This window comes from Myotis yumanensis, unplaced genomic scaffold, assembly GCF_028538775.1.
Source record: "Myotis yumanensis isolate MYYU_CA2020_CCGP unplaced genomic scaffold, mMyoYum1.0.hap1 SCAF_15, whole genome shotgun sequence".
Taxonomy (NCBI): Eukaryota; Metazoa; Chordata; class Mammalia; order Chiroptera; family Vespertilionidae; genus Myotis; species Myotis yumanensis.
The window spans coordinates 29,085,840-29,101,134 of NW_027223766.1; the positions used below are offsets into that span (position 1 = coordinate 29,085,840).

General features: G+C 39.8%; 1 protein-coding gene across 4 annotated transcripts in view; it reads right to left on the reverse strand.

Moving 5' to 3' along the window:
• COL14A1 (collagen type XIV alpha 1 chain) overlaps window positions 1-15,295 on the reverse strand; it is a 179,148-nt gene that overhangs the window by 101,309 nt on the left and 62,544 nt on the right. For 3 of the 4 annotated variants that reach the window (XM_070392050.1, XM_070392049.1, XM_070392053.1), the window contains exons 16-21: window positions 13,616-13,755; window positions 13,003-13,135; window positions 11,628-11,687; window positions 9,676-9,827; window positions 4,314-4,443; window positions 27-149 (exon numbers count right to left, since the gene is read on the reverse strand). In XM_070392050.1, coding sequence (XP_070248151.1) covers window positions 27-149; window positions 4,314-4,443; window positions 9,676-9,827; window positions 11,628-11,687; window positions 13,003-13,135; window positions 13,616-13,755 — 738 coding nt within the window. The remainder of the gene's footprint in view (window positions 1-26; window positions 150-4,313; window positions 4,444-9,675; window positions 9,828-11,627; window positions 11,688-13,002; window positions 13,136-13,615; window positions 13,756-15,295) is intronic. The other variant, XM_070392051.1, reaches the window with a different exon arrangement.

The following is a 15,295-nucleotide window of genomic DNA, read 5'->3' on the forward strand; positions in this document are numbered from 1 at the left end:
AATATATGTTTTTAAAGTATACTTACCACTAACAGGTTTGTAGACAATCCTATAGCCCTTTACAGGGGAAGATGGGGGATCCCACGTAATACGCAACCTGTTATACCATTCTTCTGAGACCTTTAAGTTTTGGGGACCAGATGGTGGCACTGAGCAGGAAAGAAAAGGAAAATCAGGATTTCATGTGGTTTCCATCTTTACAATCTATAGTATTGTTAACAAAATCTGAAATATCTTCCCACAGTGTTAAAAATATTTACAGGTGAAAATACACTAAAAACACATGGTGAGAAACCTTTGAGAGTCCACATCTGTTTTGAATATTAAATATATAGGAACTAATTGTGCTTGTGATGAAATGCTTTTATCTGAAGATCAGCAGTTCATTCAATGTCACTTTGGTTTCTTCTTCAGTGAATTTTAAGTAAAATTGAACTGAATAGTGTTTATTAAAATTTCTATATACATGCCACTCTGTTCCACTATCCAAGTATGTTTGTTGAGCAATATCAAGGGTGAGCACACAATAGTAATGATGGTAATTCTTGGAGGTAAGATTCTGATGACTTTTTTTTTTTGTTGCTTTTATCTTTTTACTAGTGGCCTGGTGCATGAATTCGTGCACATTGAAAGGAAATTAATTAGAAGAAATATTTTAATATCGCTATTCACCCTTTCTTTATAATAGAAGTGTCAACCAAATTCATGATCGACAATGACAGATGGAAACACACGCGTGCGATTCGCACCAGCAAGAGCTTTATACGTATCATGCATGCGCAATACTTGTTTAATTAGATCTGCTTTCTGATTTAGCTAAACTTTTTCCAGCCCAGTGAAGCACCCCAACATCTCTTTCAGGTAATTGTCAGCAACACAGCAGTAAATATCAACACAAAACAGATTATTATTGTAGATCATGCAGGGAGAACAAAGGGTAAAATATTTAACTGCAGCAGTGTTTGACTATATTCTGTACAGTGAGAAAACCTGAAGTCATTTTCAAGTTCCACCATTTCTTACTTCTTTCAGTCAGGCCAACTTTCTAACCTTTCTAAATCCCTGTTTTCTGGCTAATGAAAAGAAAATAGGATTCCACCGAGTCTCCTACCTACCTACTCCAGGACTTCTGTGAGGATCAAATGAGATGAGGCACAGGAAAATGCTTCACAAACATTTGATGGCAATGTAAAATGTTTCCACCTGGGTGTTCCTGGACTGAAGAAACTGCAAGGAGACTAGTCCCTAGGGAGTGGAAGCAGGCCATTGCTAGTTGACGACAGTGCCCACAGCGACCGTTTTGGGGCTGGCCATGGGATCTTGGCAGTGTTGGCTGAGATTTGGTGGGTTGTTGCTCTGGGGTGGTGGCAGTGCCTGTGTCCCACTTGGGGGAAGCCAAGTGTTGCTTTTTGGGTGCTGTTTCTCTGTACGCATCATGGCAGCTCTTGCAATGAGCATCTACCCCGTGGTGGTCAGTGCGCATCATAGCGACCAGTTGGAAGGTGGGAAGGACGCTTAGCATATTAGCCTTTTATATAGATAGATGGTCTATATTGTTTAAAATTTTGTTATCATTTATCAACTTTTTAATCAAAACATTAAAGCCATTTATATGGAGGTCCTTTATAAACTATTGTGCATACTGATGGATAATATCCTTATCATTTTGTTGTTGCTGTAATTTAATTGTGTTGACCACTGCTTAAAATAAGTGGGCCATCCACTAACACTTTGAAATAATATTACTATGTAGCTATTGTTACATGTGATGGTAGTTCTTCAATGAGATTTAAGTTATATTTCTATAATAATAATCTTTAAACAGTTTTTATTTGTGGGAGTATACATGTGTATTTAACATGAAACCCTTTTGCAAATTATGCTAATTTTTAACATATGAAAGTTAAACCTAGATCTTTGAGCCCAGGTCATGGCAGTTAGAGGGAGACCCTTTGTCTTCCCACCTCCTCTTTCAAGTCTCCCCACAGTGAAGGGGTTTACAGTAAATTTATGAAATATTAGAGTGTTAACTAACACAGTTCAAAATCAACTCAGAACAGCAGAATTTACTAATCTTATTTTAAACCACCCTTACATGCATTTTTTAACAACCTGGATTTCAGACAGATAAGGAAGATGTCTTTAAAACACATAGTAGGTTAGGTGAATACTATTTGATTGTCTTCCTTAATTGCTGTTTAAGCCTGTGGTTTCCAAGTATTTATCTAGCAGCAAAATATGCTAGAAATTCCAACGTGTTGATCAAAGACATGATCAAATCAAGATGCCCATGTGGGGGTGCAGTGGAAGAAAAGCTTGGAGCTTTCCCACTGCTCTCGGCTCTTGCCTGCCTTCTCCCCTTCCACGGGATCCCTGAGGAGACAACTGTAGCAACTCTTAGAATTAACAATACCCTGAGTGATCTTTAGCAAAATGTGCAGGCTTGGTGGAGGTCTGGGTGGAAGAACTCCAAGCATGGTCCTGGGGAGGAGGGAGAGATGCCACCACTGGCAAATAAGAAGATAACACCCATCGGCTCAACTGATCAGTCAGGACTTGGGGCTGCAGTTACAGAATTTTAGTGACTTGCACACTTACTTGAAAAATTCCTACTCAGATGCCTAGAGTACAGGATTCAGCTCTGGCCATCGTTCTGCAGCAAATCATATTTAACCATTGGGTAATTGTGGTAGATTAAAGATGGACACTTTTTTTTTTAACTTTGCTCGCATTGAGTGGTGGAGGCTATGACCCTTTCTTTGAATCTGTGGGTTCTATGACCACCTTGACTTGTAGACTACAGCAGAAGTGACGCTGTACTAGTGTCAGGCATAGACCTTAACTTTCTGCCTCTTAGAACCCTTGCTCTTATAGTCCTTAGTCACCATCTAAGAACCATGACTACCATGTTGGAAAAACCACATGGAAAGGCTCTCAGACTATATGGAGACAAAGGGACTCTGCTAAGTCCAGACTTCCAGGCACCCTCATCTAGATGCCAGGCATGTGGGTGAACTTGTCTCAAACACTCCACACCAACTCGGCTCCCAGGTGGCCATAATCAATACTATGTGAAATGGAAGGATTTCCCAGCAAGCCTTGCCTAATTTTCTAACCCACAAAATCATACAATATAACAAAATGATTGCTATTTGAAGCCACTAGGTTCTGGGGCAGTCTTCATGCAAGCGCAGACAACCACACAGTTATGAAGACAACTAAGACTTTAGGGCTCTGACCAAGGGTTTTCATGCATGCTCCTCACTTGATCACCATGGCCAATTCACCTAAAACAAGTACTTTGTGAGGACTCCTCTGCACTGTGGGAGTCCGGCATGCAGAGATGCACAGATGAGGTCCTGGGCTCTCATAATGCTACCTTCCAGGGATGGGAGACAGACAGTGAACAAATAGAGACGTAAACAAGAAAATATCAGCCAGCAGATCATGCAATGCCGTGACATGAGAAAAACAAAAGCAAACAAAGCAGGATGATATCCTAGACAGCGGGAGCTACTTCGCATGGAGGGTCAGAAAAGTCTGAGGAGATGACATGCAGATGACGCCAAAATGACAAGAAAAAGCCAGAAATGCAAACATCTGGGAAAGGATATTCCACATGGAAGGACTAGTGAGTGCATAGGTCCTATGGCAGGAACAAGCTTCAAATGTCCAATGAAGAGCAGAAAAGGAGGTATGGCTGTGGCAACTGTTAGGAGGTGAGATTAAAGAGATCCATGCAGGTCATAAATGGCCTTGTAGGACCTTGGGAAGAATGTGGGATTTTATTCTGAGTACAATGGAAAACCATTAGGACGCTTCAAAGAAAGGCAGGAGGAGGCGATTTACATTTTGAAAAGCCCCTCAGGCTGTTGTGAGGAGAACAAAGGATTCAAGTACGGAAGCAGAAAGATTCCATAGGGCCTGGGGCATTCGTTTCAGTGAGAGAGACTGTGGCTTGGATTAGGGGGGGACCAGTTAGAGGAAGATAAAGTGGACAGGCATGCAGAAAGCATTTTGGAGAATCAATAGAGCTTGTGATGAATTGGATGCTGAAGGAGTAAGATGTAGTTGTTTTTAAGTCTTAGCTTTTACAGATAAGAAAACTGAAGCCCAGAGCAGTTAAGCAACTTGCCCAAAGTCACACAGTTTGAATGTATGAAGACAGAATTCAAACTCAGATTGTCTGTCTCCAAATTTCTTTTGCTCTTTTCACCACAGTACTGGTCCTCTGTTATTTGGGGTAAATTATCGGGAGGAGCATTTTTGATGAATTAGTCAGCTAGTATCCACAGGGAGAAAGCTTCACTCACAGGTTTTTCCAGGGGCAGAGACGCTGACACCTTCTCCGTCATCGTAGATGGGAGTCACCGTGACCTTGTATTCGGTATCAGGAAGCAGAGGTTTCAGAAGGAGGTTGTTCTGGCTTCCAGACACCATGACCTGTGCCGAAAAGCAAAGGGCTGTGTAAGACCTCTGCTCCCACTGGCCTAATGGAGCAGGACTATAGGCACTTCCAAATGATCAGAAGTGAGATGTGTTTAGAGAGTGATGAGAAAAAAAGCATTCATGCAAAAGCATTTCTCTCTGAAATTCCCCTTATAGTAACCCCTCATTTATAATCTCTGATGCAGACAGTTTAAATGTGAAGCTCTTCGGCCCTGAGGAATGGTCTTCTTTCAACATATTTTCAGCATTTGTAAAGTATCCGGAAGAGACCATCATCATCTATTTGGAAAACAGGCGATCATAGCTTTGGAGGGTTCATTCTGTCCTGTCTAATTCTACTTAAGTATCCTCCCGAAATTCAGCTTTCTATTCTCTACTCTTTCAGAGATAATCTAATCTCAGCATTTGGGGAAAGAATGGGTGCTAGCCAAGAACAACAGAACCACACATTTTATCGAAGTTTTCCAGATCAAAACATATTGACCAGTAACCCCCCCCAAAAAAATGTGCTAAAAGGAGATGTTTTCCTCATTCTGAAATCATCATCACTCTGTCTCAAAGGCTGTAAAAAATGAAATGCAGCCGTGGGGTCGACACCACACCAGCATTGCTGCACCGTACCATGGGGCTTAGCAGTACAGATTCTGGCATCCCTAGAAGAGACGTGGACCAGAAAAGCCACGTGTTCTCAATGCAAAAACCACAAACGTTTCTGCTTGCACTCCAGCAGTGAGATGCTGACACATCTTGGGCCATTTAAGGAACTTAATCACGGCTGGAAAAATGCTGGAATATAAGAACTGACCCAAACGCGTTTAAGGCAGTCACAAGACCTGGACAGCTGGAGATGCTTTTCGATGTAGATGCCAGTAGGCAAAGGGCTGCGCTGTCTACTTCTGGATGCGAGAAGGAACCTATAAATCATGGAATAAGCCCTAAGAAAGCCTCCAGTTGAACTCAGGAGCAGCTGTTGCTAAGATATTGCTCAGCTCTAAAAACAATGGTTTACATATATATGAAAAAAGGAAATCTGAATTAGACGATTTTATAGTGGATGAATGTGATTTCGCTCCCCATAGGAAAGGAACATTGAAATATACAGGGTTGTATGAGGTGGCCCTGGGAGGGAGGGTTTTTAACAGGAGCGTTGCTTTATTCTAGAAGGAGGTAGATAACTCTGGCATTAAGATAATGTAAAGGAAGAATTGTGGTTGCCCTGACTTGTATTATTACCCCATCAATGGAGCTTCCTTTAGGCTGTTTCTTTTAAATAGAACTCCCCCGGACCACAGAGCCTGGGCTTTCATGCCAAGAGGTTTGTTTAGCAAACCGCCCATGTTGGTGGTCCTTAAATAAGGTCATCTCTCAAACTGACAAACACACGTCCTTGGAACTAATCACATTTCCACTGTGTAATACTGAAAAGCAGTGGGGCCATTTCGGAGGATGCAGCTAGCTTGCCAGCGAGTAGTTGCTGTGGTTTATAATCATAGCCATCATTTTCTCATCAATTATTATGTGCCAGGTGCTACTCTAAGTAGTCTAATATAGTAATTCACTTCATCTTCAGCACAACCCTTTCAGGTCAGTATTATCATTGCACTCATTTTACAGATGGGGAAACTGAGGCCCACACAGCTATTGAGTAAAGGAGCCAGGTTGAAATTCTGGACATGTGGTCTGAGCCTTTAACCACCACCCTCTACTCTGTGCTGCTGGAACCTTTTAACCCTAATGATATTCATGTCAGTCTCCTCTGCTCCTCTGGGGTATGCAAAGTTCCTTCCGCTTGGCCTCTGCTTGTTTGCACAAAGCAAGGTAAAGATGGGCTCCTACCAAAAACAGATGCTGGAGATCACAGCAGCTGCTGGTTTTGTTTATAAAACAATTCTATAAAAGATGCTCCCAGTTGAATGGGATGCAAGTCTAACCAGCAAACTTCATGTTTTTAATTTTTGTCAAAAATGCAACTTCACATCTGGCTCCATCATCGCCCAAAGTGCTTCAAAGCAGCCTGATTCCTTCCAGGAAGCTGTTCCACAGTAGAAAGAGGATTCCCTACATCTCACTGTGCTCCCGTCTTATAACGCTCTCTTTCTGAACAGTGATTCTCACACTATCTGTGGTGATGGATTAGGTGGTGTCGGTGCTGTTGTTTCAATTCCAAACCATTGAAGACCAAGATTTTTATGAAATACAATAAAACAAAGTTGCTGGATAAATGGCCATGTTCTTGGATGTTTCAGCGATGTCAAATTGCTATACATGTTTCTAAAGCTTCACCTTCATCTCTGAATTTATCTTGTAGGAGACTGAGCTACACTCTGAGTCTCCCTGCTCTAGAATATTTCTTACAAGTCAGAATTTAGGTCATAGTTATGGATTTTGACACCCAGAAAAGTCTGGAATCCTGATTAACCTTTCACAAATAAAGAAGTGTGAGCCTGGCCAGTGTGCTCAGTGGTTGAGTGTCGACCTATGAACCAGGAGGTCACGACTCAATTTCCAGTCAAGGCATATGCTTAGGTTGCAGGCTCAATCCCCAATAGGGTTCGTGCAAGAGGCAACCAATCAGTGATTCTCATCATTGATGTTTCTAACTCTCTCTCCCTCTCCCTTCCTCTCTGAAATCAATCAATAAAATAAAATAAAATAAAAGAAGAAGTGTGAGACCTCTCTACTGTCACAACAAAACTCAGGGCCATGTCATTGCCACTTTTCCAGATCTCAAAGCAGAGGTGAAATTCAATCTTTATGAAACATTTGACAGGTAGCTTTACTTTCTAAGAGTTCAAAAGCTTTTTATTGTAAAAATTTGGTAGATTTGATTATGCTTAGGAAATGTATAAATACGTCACCTCAACTGGCAAAGTAAATTTAATTCCCTTTGTTTATATATACAGGGTGTCCCCCCAAAATGTATACACACTTAACAGCTGATAGCTCAATTGATGTTTCTTTCTCTTCAGTTAACCCATTAGAATGAATAATTATTCAAAGTGTGTATACATTTTTGGGGACATCCTATATATACTAAAGCTTGACTTTGGTTTATAATCTTACATACGTACACTGCCCTCCAACATCAATAGTCTATCTTATCATTTCCTGAAGTAAATGTAATCAGCTTTTATAGTTAGGGAAAATTTAGAAAGATGGTAAGAGGCATTTCTCAATCCATACACATTTCCTTTATCACCTTTGTAACATATTTTAGCCATCTGCCATTCCCTGCCATGTGTCATTATTTTAAGATATTTCTTTGGTGCCCTTGGGTTTTGATAGAAAATTGCAACTGTCTGTCCCACGTTGGTTTTATCATTTAAATTTAGATGTACCACTTTCTGTCTCCAATAACAATACATTACATTTGCATAGCAGTAACAATTCATAAAACACTGAGATATAAATCCCCAATTAATCCTCAGTTAGGTCCCTGACAATATGCCTGTAAAGTATGAGTGCAGAATCCAATTTCATTAGAATTCACTAAGGCGCTTGATATTCAAAGAATTCTAGAATACTTTCTTCTGTATTAGTTTACTGGAAACATTCCTGTGCAGTAAAGAATCACTACCAAATTTATCAATATTTTTCATTTTTATTAAGGGTTTGTTTAACTGGGGCACATGTGCTTTAAGATTTCTGATCTATTTTTTCCCCTTCATTTAGGTTGTCGAAGTGTTTCTAAATAAACAGTGTGGAATGAAAGAAACTAACAAAGGGAAAATTATCTAGGGACAATCCAAAGAAAATATTATCATTATTTTACCTTGCATAGCTTATAAGTGCATGCCTGAGATTAAATTGTTACTCTTTCCAAATTAGCAAGAATAATTGAACAAGAAGCTTGATGTGTTTCTTGGAAAGAGTAGAAACAAAAACAAAACAAAAAAATACTCTCACTCTGGAAATTTTTTATGGGTCTCATTTTTAGTAACTAAATTAAAACACAAGGACAATAACAGGGGGGAAAGAAAACATCCAAATTATATCATTAGTTACCATTTCTAAGCACAGGGTTTTTTAAAAATTACCAATCGTGGATCATTTGAAATTTATGGCCTGAGTTAATGTATGATTTAACCTGTTTTGTTTAAGTGTTCATTAACTTTCCAAAAGTACTCCCAGACCAGTTTCCTGGACCTTCTGACTATTCACAGTAGATGAGGCTATTCTAGGGTTATCATTGTGTTCTGTAATGATTCCTTTGCCAGCCGGAAATAAAGTACAGTACTTTCCTAATAGAATTTTGGGCTCAGAAAATTTTTTTAGAAAAGCACATGAATAAAAATAATTTTTCCTCAAAGGCTCTATAAGTAAGGAAGAGTGAGAAAGGATAATGATGTTATTCTTGAGCAATCATGAATTTGGAGACTTCTTTCCTAGAATGGCTCAAACACAATGCACTGACAAGATATGCAAGTAATGAGGCTAAATAAAGCATGTTCCATGATTGAAAAAAAAAAAAGGAAAACTCTTTTGGATGCAAACTAGAGTTCTCTGGTCTGATAAGACGTATACCTAGGAAACAATTCTCAGGTTCTATACTAAAAGGAATGATGCAGTATAAATTAAGAAAATATTGGAAGGCCATAATGAAGAATGTACCCAGGTTTCCAATAGAAAACAAACAAACAAATATCGATTTCATAACTTAAAGAAAATGTAACACATAAAAATCTAAATCTCCTAAGGGAGATGCTCATGATTAAGAATAAATTAAAAATGACTATAAATCTGCTCAAAAATGGGTTGATATCAATGAAAAATATAACTATTTGTTAATGGATGGCATTTTATTAGGTATTCTTCAACTACATAAAGAAGACCTTTCACGTATCAGACTCCCAATATCAAAAAAAATGTGTAAAGTTTATATGTTAAATATGTACATATACAGAGACAAGTGTTTAATGGACTATTTATGAACCAAATTTGCTTTGGTGCTCTAAGAAGTAGTCAAGGCAGCAGAAGCAACATGAGAAACAAGGCTCAGAGCCTTTATCAATTTGAAGCAGGTTGTACGTGGAGCAAGTTTTGGAGATGAAGAGGTCCTCAAGAAATCAGTATTTAAGTTTGGATTAAATGAAAACATTAGTTTCTGGAGATGGTAGAGTCAGGAGAAAGTAGCATAGAGAGCGCTTGCATCCATCTCTGGAGATAGCCTTGTTAGCTCTGTTAGTCAAGAAACCTCAGATTCTAGTCCGCTGTGTTTATACAGACCGTTCCTACCACTTCTTCCGCAGGGTCCCCTTGAGCAGTCAGGTAGGTCACCCTGAACTGCTGCACGCTGCTGTCTGAAATGTCCCATGTTACCCGCAGGCTAGAAGTGGTTTCATCATCTATAGCCAGGTTTCTGATTCCTGTCCGGAAAACTGGAATAAACACAACCAAGGATTAAACGAATTTTTAACCCATCGTAAACCCAAATGAGCTACAGAGGGCATTTGTGGACATGGCAACAAGTATCATTTCATGTATTGCTCTAACATAGACCCACATGAAGAACAACTTAGCTTTAGTGGCTAATGGGGAGCCATGATACCTACTGCCAGCAAATAAAAATGGGTTTAAGAGATGCTGACAAGGTGAGACCATGGACACCTCAAAACTCTACAGTTCTGTGTATACACTAGTAAAAGAAACTGTAGAGAAGCCCAGGACTAGGAAACCCAAAGGGGAGCCCACTGGGGCGATGCTCATGAAATCTCACACTCGTGCTTTGTTGGAGAAGCAGATATGATGGACCAGATGTGGTCAGCCTCAGAGAGCGATCCAGCATCCAACACGCATCCCATTCATTTGTTCCCCATTTCTGCTTTGACACTTGTCCCCTAAGTGCAAATCTCTCACCATGGCTGCCTCTCCCCATTCAGCCCACACAGAGATCGTCCTTTCTTTGATATCTGTCCCAACTCCTTCACCTATATTCTCTGACACATTCCTTCTTATCTGCCAAGGTGCCAGCTCCCTTATATGTCTCATTTTTTCTTCTCATTTTTGTGCTGACTTCCTTGTATGCTGTCCGTCTCTACTAACTCTTTTCTTCATTCATTTCTTCTTTTATTCAATCAACGTGCACGAATCTTTTTCCTTTTATCAGACTGTTAGGCCTTTGAGATAGATAATGACTAACATTTGACAAAAATAATGAAAGTGCCATAGAGGAGGCAGGAGAGTGACATTTACCAGGCAAAACTGGGTGGGGGGAAGGTGCCAGGCAGAGAGAACAGGAGGCAGCAACATCTCACCTTTAGGACTAGGAGTTCTAGGTGACAGGGGGAAACCAGGAGGAGACACAGAACACAATCTGGATCATGGATGTTATGATAAAGAGATTTGGGGGAATGAAGAAAGGATCAATAAAGATTAACTAAAGAATTAATGAATCAGTGAATGAATGAATGGGTAAATACTGGAAAACCCAGAAACCCACAGAAGGGCTTTAGGTAGGGAAATAAATGATATCATTAAACTTATGTTTTACCTAGTTGACTCTGACAGTTGGAAGGTGAATTATAGTCAAGAGAGAAATTAAGATGAGATACAAAACAGCTGCTATAGGAAGACCAATAGACCAGCCAGATCTCAGTTATCCACAAATATAGGAAACCATGATATAAATAATTGTCAACAGCGAGCAACAGGAGAATTCACTGAGATCAAGAGGTGGCCAGAGACTCCAGGGCTTGCTATGATAACATCCTCTGAAAAGATTACATGGAAATCCAAAACAAATATGGAAAAGGTAGAGAGATGTAAGAGTGAGAGGAGACTACAGGACCTATTGATATTTAAGAGTAAGAAGAGCCCTAGCTGGTTTGGCTCTGTGGATAGAGCATTGGCCTGCGGACTGAAGAGTCCCGGGTTCGATTCCGGTCAAGGGAACATGCCCAGTGGGGGATGTGCAGGAGGCAGCCAATCAATGATTCTCTCTCATTATTGATGTTTCTCTCTCTCTCCTTCTCCCTTCCTCTCTGAAATCAATAAAAATATATTTTGTTAAAAAAAGAAATTCACTAAAAAAAAAGAATAAGAAGAGGCTGAGAGGTATGACATTTGAACTGAATGCCTTGTTCCTAATCACTAATATAAAATAAATAAAACTGGGATAACATAACTTCAGTTTAAATCAAACTTTTCTTTTTGTTAGATAGACTTTGATTTGTTCTTACCTGATGTCACAGGTTTCGTAGGTACTATGGTCGTAGCTGGTTCAGTCCAAACACCGTCAACTGAAAAAATATGTATTTCTTTAAAATTATGTAATAGTAATAACTCTATATATTTGTGTATAGAATTTTATAGTATTCAAAGAAAAGTTCACCTATATTATCTCATTTGCTTCTCATAACAATCTTGGCAGTGGTGGCAAGAGTGAAGAAGTGAGTTGTAAGTCAGGCAGACATTGTATCTATTCCACAGATAAGGAAACTGAAACCCAAAGAAGTTAAAGTTCCCAATCACAGATGCCAGCCTTCATATAAATATTTGACCTACACCTATACAGTTGTGGAACCTCCCAGTTACTTTATAATGAGGCATAGGCATGGTAATTCAAGGAAATTCAACAGTGCTATCCATCAAGTTGTGAAAGGGCTGCCAAACAAGGCCACACACCTTCTATTTCTTGAATCCATCCTAGGTAACTGGTGGGCGGAGCAGCTGTGTGGTGCTCCAACAAGATTCTCTTTCCAGGGTCAAAATACTCATCCACCAGCTTCCAAAACATTGGCTGCGGTAGCTCTGAGCTCTGGGGACTGTCTTGCCTGAGGTCATAGACTCTGTCAGGGGATGGCCTACCTCCAATGATGGGGATGCAGGGATACAAAGGCCCAGGCCCTTTGAGTCAATTTGGGACAACTCAGAAGGGTTATCCCAGGTCTAGAACTCCTAATAGAATTAGCTGAGGACTCAGTTTTAGCTCTTTCCTGTGCCCTATCCGGCCAGTCTTACTTCCTCACAGATGTATCTCCTAACTACAGTCTTAAATAAACCTTCTGGATACAATTTTGTTTCAGAATCTGATTCCAGGGAACCCAATCAAAGAAAATTTAATATGTGTTTAATACTTCATATTTAAAAAATGAAGGGATGAATGAATCAGCGAGTGTATTTTGTACATGATTCTTGGAACCAAGATCAACTTGGGAAATTCCATAAACTTGATGGACATGTTTTCCCTAGGTTTATTTGTTTGCTCATTAGTTCATTTACAAATTATTTCATCCATCCATCCATCCATCCATGCAGCAAGTATTTACTGCAGTTAAAATTTGCCAAGTACTGTGCTAAGTGCTAGAGATATTATAGTGAACAAGATAGACATAGTCCCAGCTTTATGGTGGTAATAGTCTAAGATGCAAAGGTGCTTTATATATTGGTTCATTAAAGGTGAAGATACAGGAAGAATTCAGGGAGGCAGGGGGAGACGAGAAATGGAAGCCTCTGTAGCCCAGGATAAGGCTGATGGGTGGGGAACCTGGTGTAGTGAGAGGGTGTCTGATGGTGGGAGTTGGTGATGTCCATCTTGACCAGACCAAGACTTACGTGTGGTCCCGACAGCAGTCACCACCTCACTCTCGCTTCCATCATCCAGTACAGCCAACAGTGAAACTTCATATTCAGTGCCAGGCTCCAGGCCTTTAATAACATGTGAGTCTTGGTCTTCTTTTAGGATGACCTGAAAAACATTTAGTGTGTAGTACGTGGGTTTATTTGAATAACAGAGGAGAAAGTTAAGAAAAATAATAATAATAAGGAAAAATGTTGCCCCAAGTGTAAGCAAGAAATGACTAAGCATAAGGAACTCTAGGGAGATGGAATTCAGCTTTAAGGTCAAACCAGGGACTTCCTTCCTTTCAGCTCCCTCAGCAAATAAACTAGGAATATTTCAAAGGCAGAATTTTGAAGTTTCATTAAATGTCACTTAGGAAAGTGAAAGAATCTGAAAAGATATAAAATATAAAACTAAAGAGCTAGCAAGAATGAACTTCAAATCATATGATCTGACATTTATAAAACTCTCTGCCATGTAAAATATTAATTACTTCTGGGATTCTCAATCTATTTTCAAGGGAAGACCAACTGCGACGCAGCGCTGGGCCTTCACTTCCAGACAAAACGCTCCGGATGAGTTTTCAGTCTGTTTCCCACCACTCACTTCTTCGGTCTTCCCGCCATAGACTGGAATCCACATCAGCTTGTGCTGCCCTTCCTCCACCGAGAGGGGGTGCCAGGTCACTCTGAAGCTATCTGTCGTCACCTCATCAATTTCCAAGTATTGCTGGGCTGGAACTTCCTCTGTGAGCCAAGGAAAGAGATTTTGTGAGGAAACTGAGAAGGTGAGAAAGCCCTCACTCCTGGGGGCCGCAGGAGGAGAAGGCTCCCTGTGAGGGACCCCTTGCTTCGGGGAAGGGGAGCCCATCAGTCCAGTGTGGCCTTCCTGCCACCGCTCCCAGCATTTTCCCATGGGATGAAACAGGAAGACCTTGGGCACAGCACACTTGACGAGTTTTCCAGTAATTTCCAGAACTCTTAGGCTCTCTATTTGGCTCTTTTCATTAACCACAAAAAATAAAAGTGTCACACTCATTATTTATTTTCCTAGTACTTTGAGGAAATTAACAAAATGGTGCCCTAGAGGTCTGAGAAATGTCCCTTTTCGTTTTATGCACTTTCTTTTTATTTTTTAAATTGTTTTTATTACAGTCTACCTTCAACAGTATTTTGTATCGGCTTCAGGTGTACAGCACAGTGGTTTGATAATCGTATGCTTTAAGTGTTCTCCCCAACGCCCCCCCCCCCCCGCCCCCACACACACACTTCCAGCATCCACCTGGCACCATAGTCATCACAACATCATCAACTATATCCCCCATGGCTTTATTCACTTTCATGCCTAACACACTCTCTAGAAATAAGTTAATCCTAGAGAAGAACCTTCATCCTTTTAATCTTTTACATATGGCTGCCATCGGAAGCGACATATAATTTATTAGACCTCCCACTATTTCACTGCTTACACACTTCTGAGATGTACAATTGGGAATATAACATTCAACTACATCCCCCCACACACCCCCCATGAATTGGAAATCATTGATTTTTGTTATTTGAAATCAGAGATGTGAAACACGCTTTGACAGGACACCATGTGAATTCTCAATCTATTTTCAAGAGAAGACCAACTCAAATGCAGCACCCTTGGGAGATTTTGTGAAATGACTGAACTTATTTTGGTGGCCATTATTTCTAAAGCCAGCTTAATTCTCATCTCTCTCCGAATTACCTTCTCACAGCCTCACATTTGTTCCTATGTGCCAAAAGTCAACAATAGAATTGTGGCCACCAGGAGCCAAAAATATTTTATGTTTATTGAGTGACTATAGAGTATATGTAAGAAAGAAAAATAATCCATTTGTTCCTTATTTTTTTAGTACTTAAAATATCCCATATTGTTGTATTAATATTTTAGGCTGTATGAAAATACATTATTGGCTATAAATTGATGTATTAGATTAAATAGTATGTAACTGTCATTTTGTGGACTAAAAACTTTCGGATATCAGCAATTTTGGAAGTTTAACGTAATATAAACAAATAGGAATGCAAAAAAAGTTGTGAAAAGTTTACATTAATAGAATCCAAGAGACAATGTGAGGTTAGGAAGAGAATAATGTATACTTTCATTTAAATGAGACCTTTGGAAATTTGATGGTCTTCTCTTCCTTTCCTTGCTTTGGTAGAAAATAATTAGCCAGTATGTATTCTAGTCACCTAGAATGTTGGTTTGTGAATAATAATATAAAATAAACACAAATGAAAATGCAATCTCTTTCAG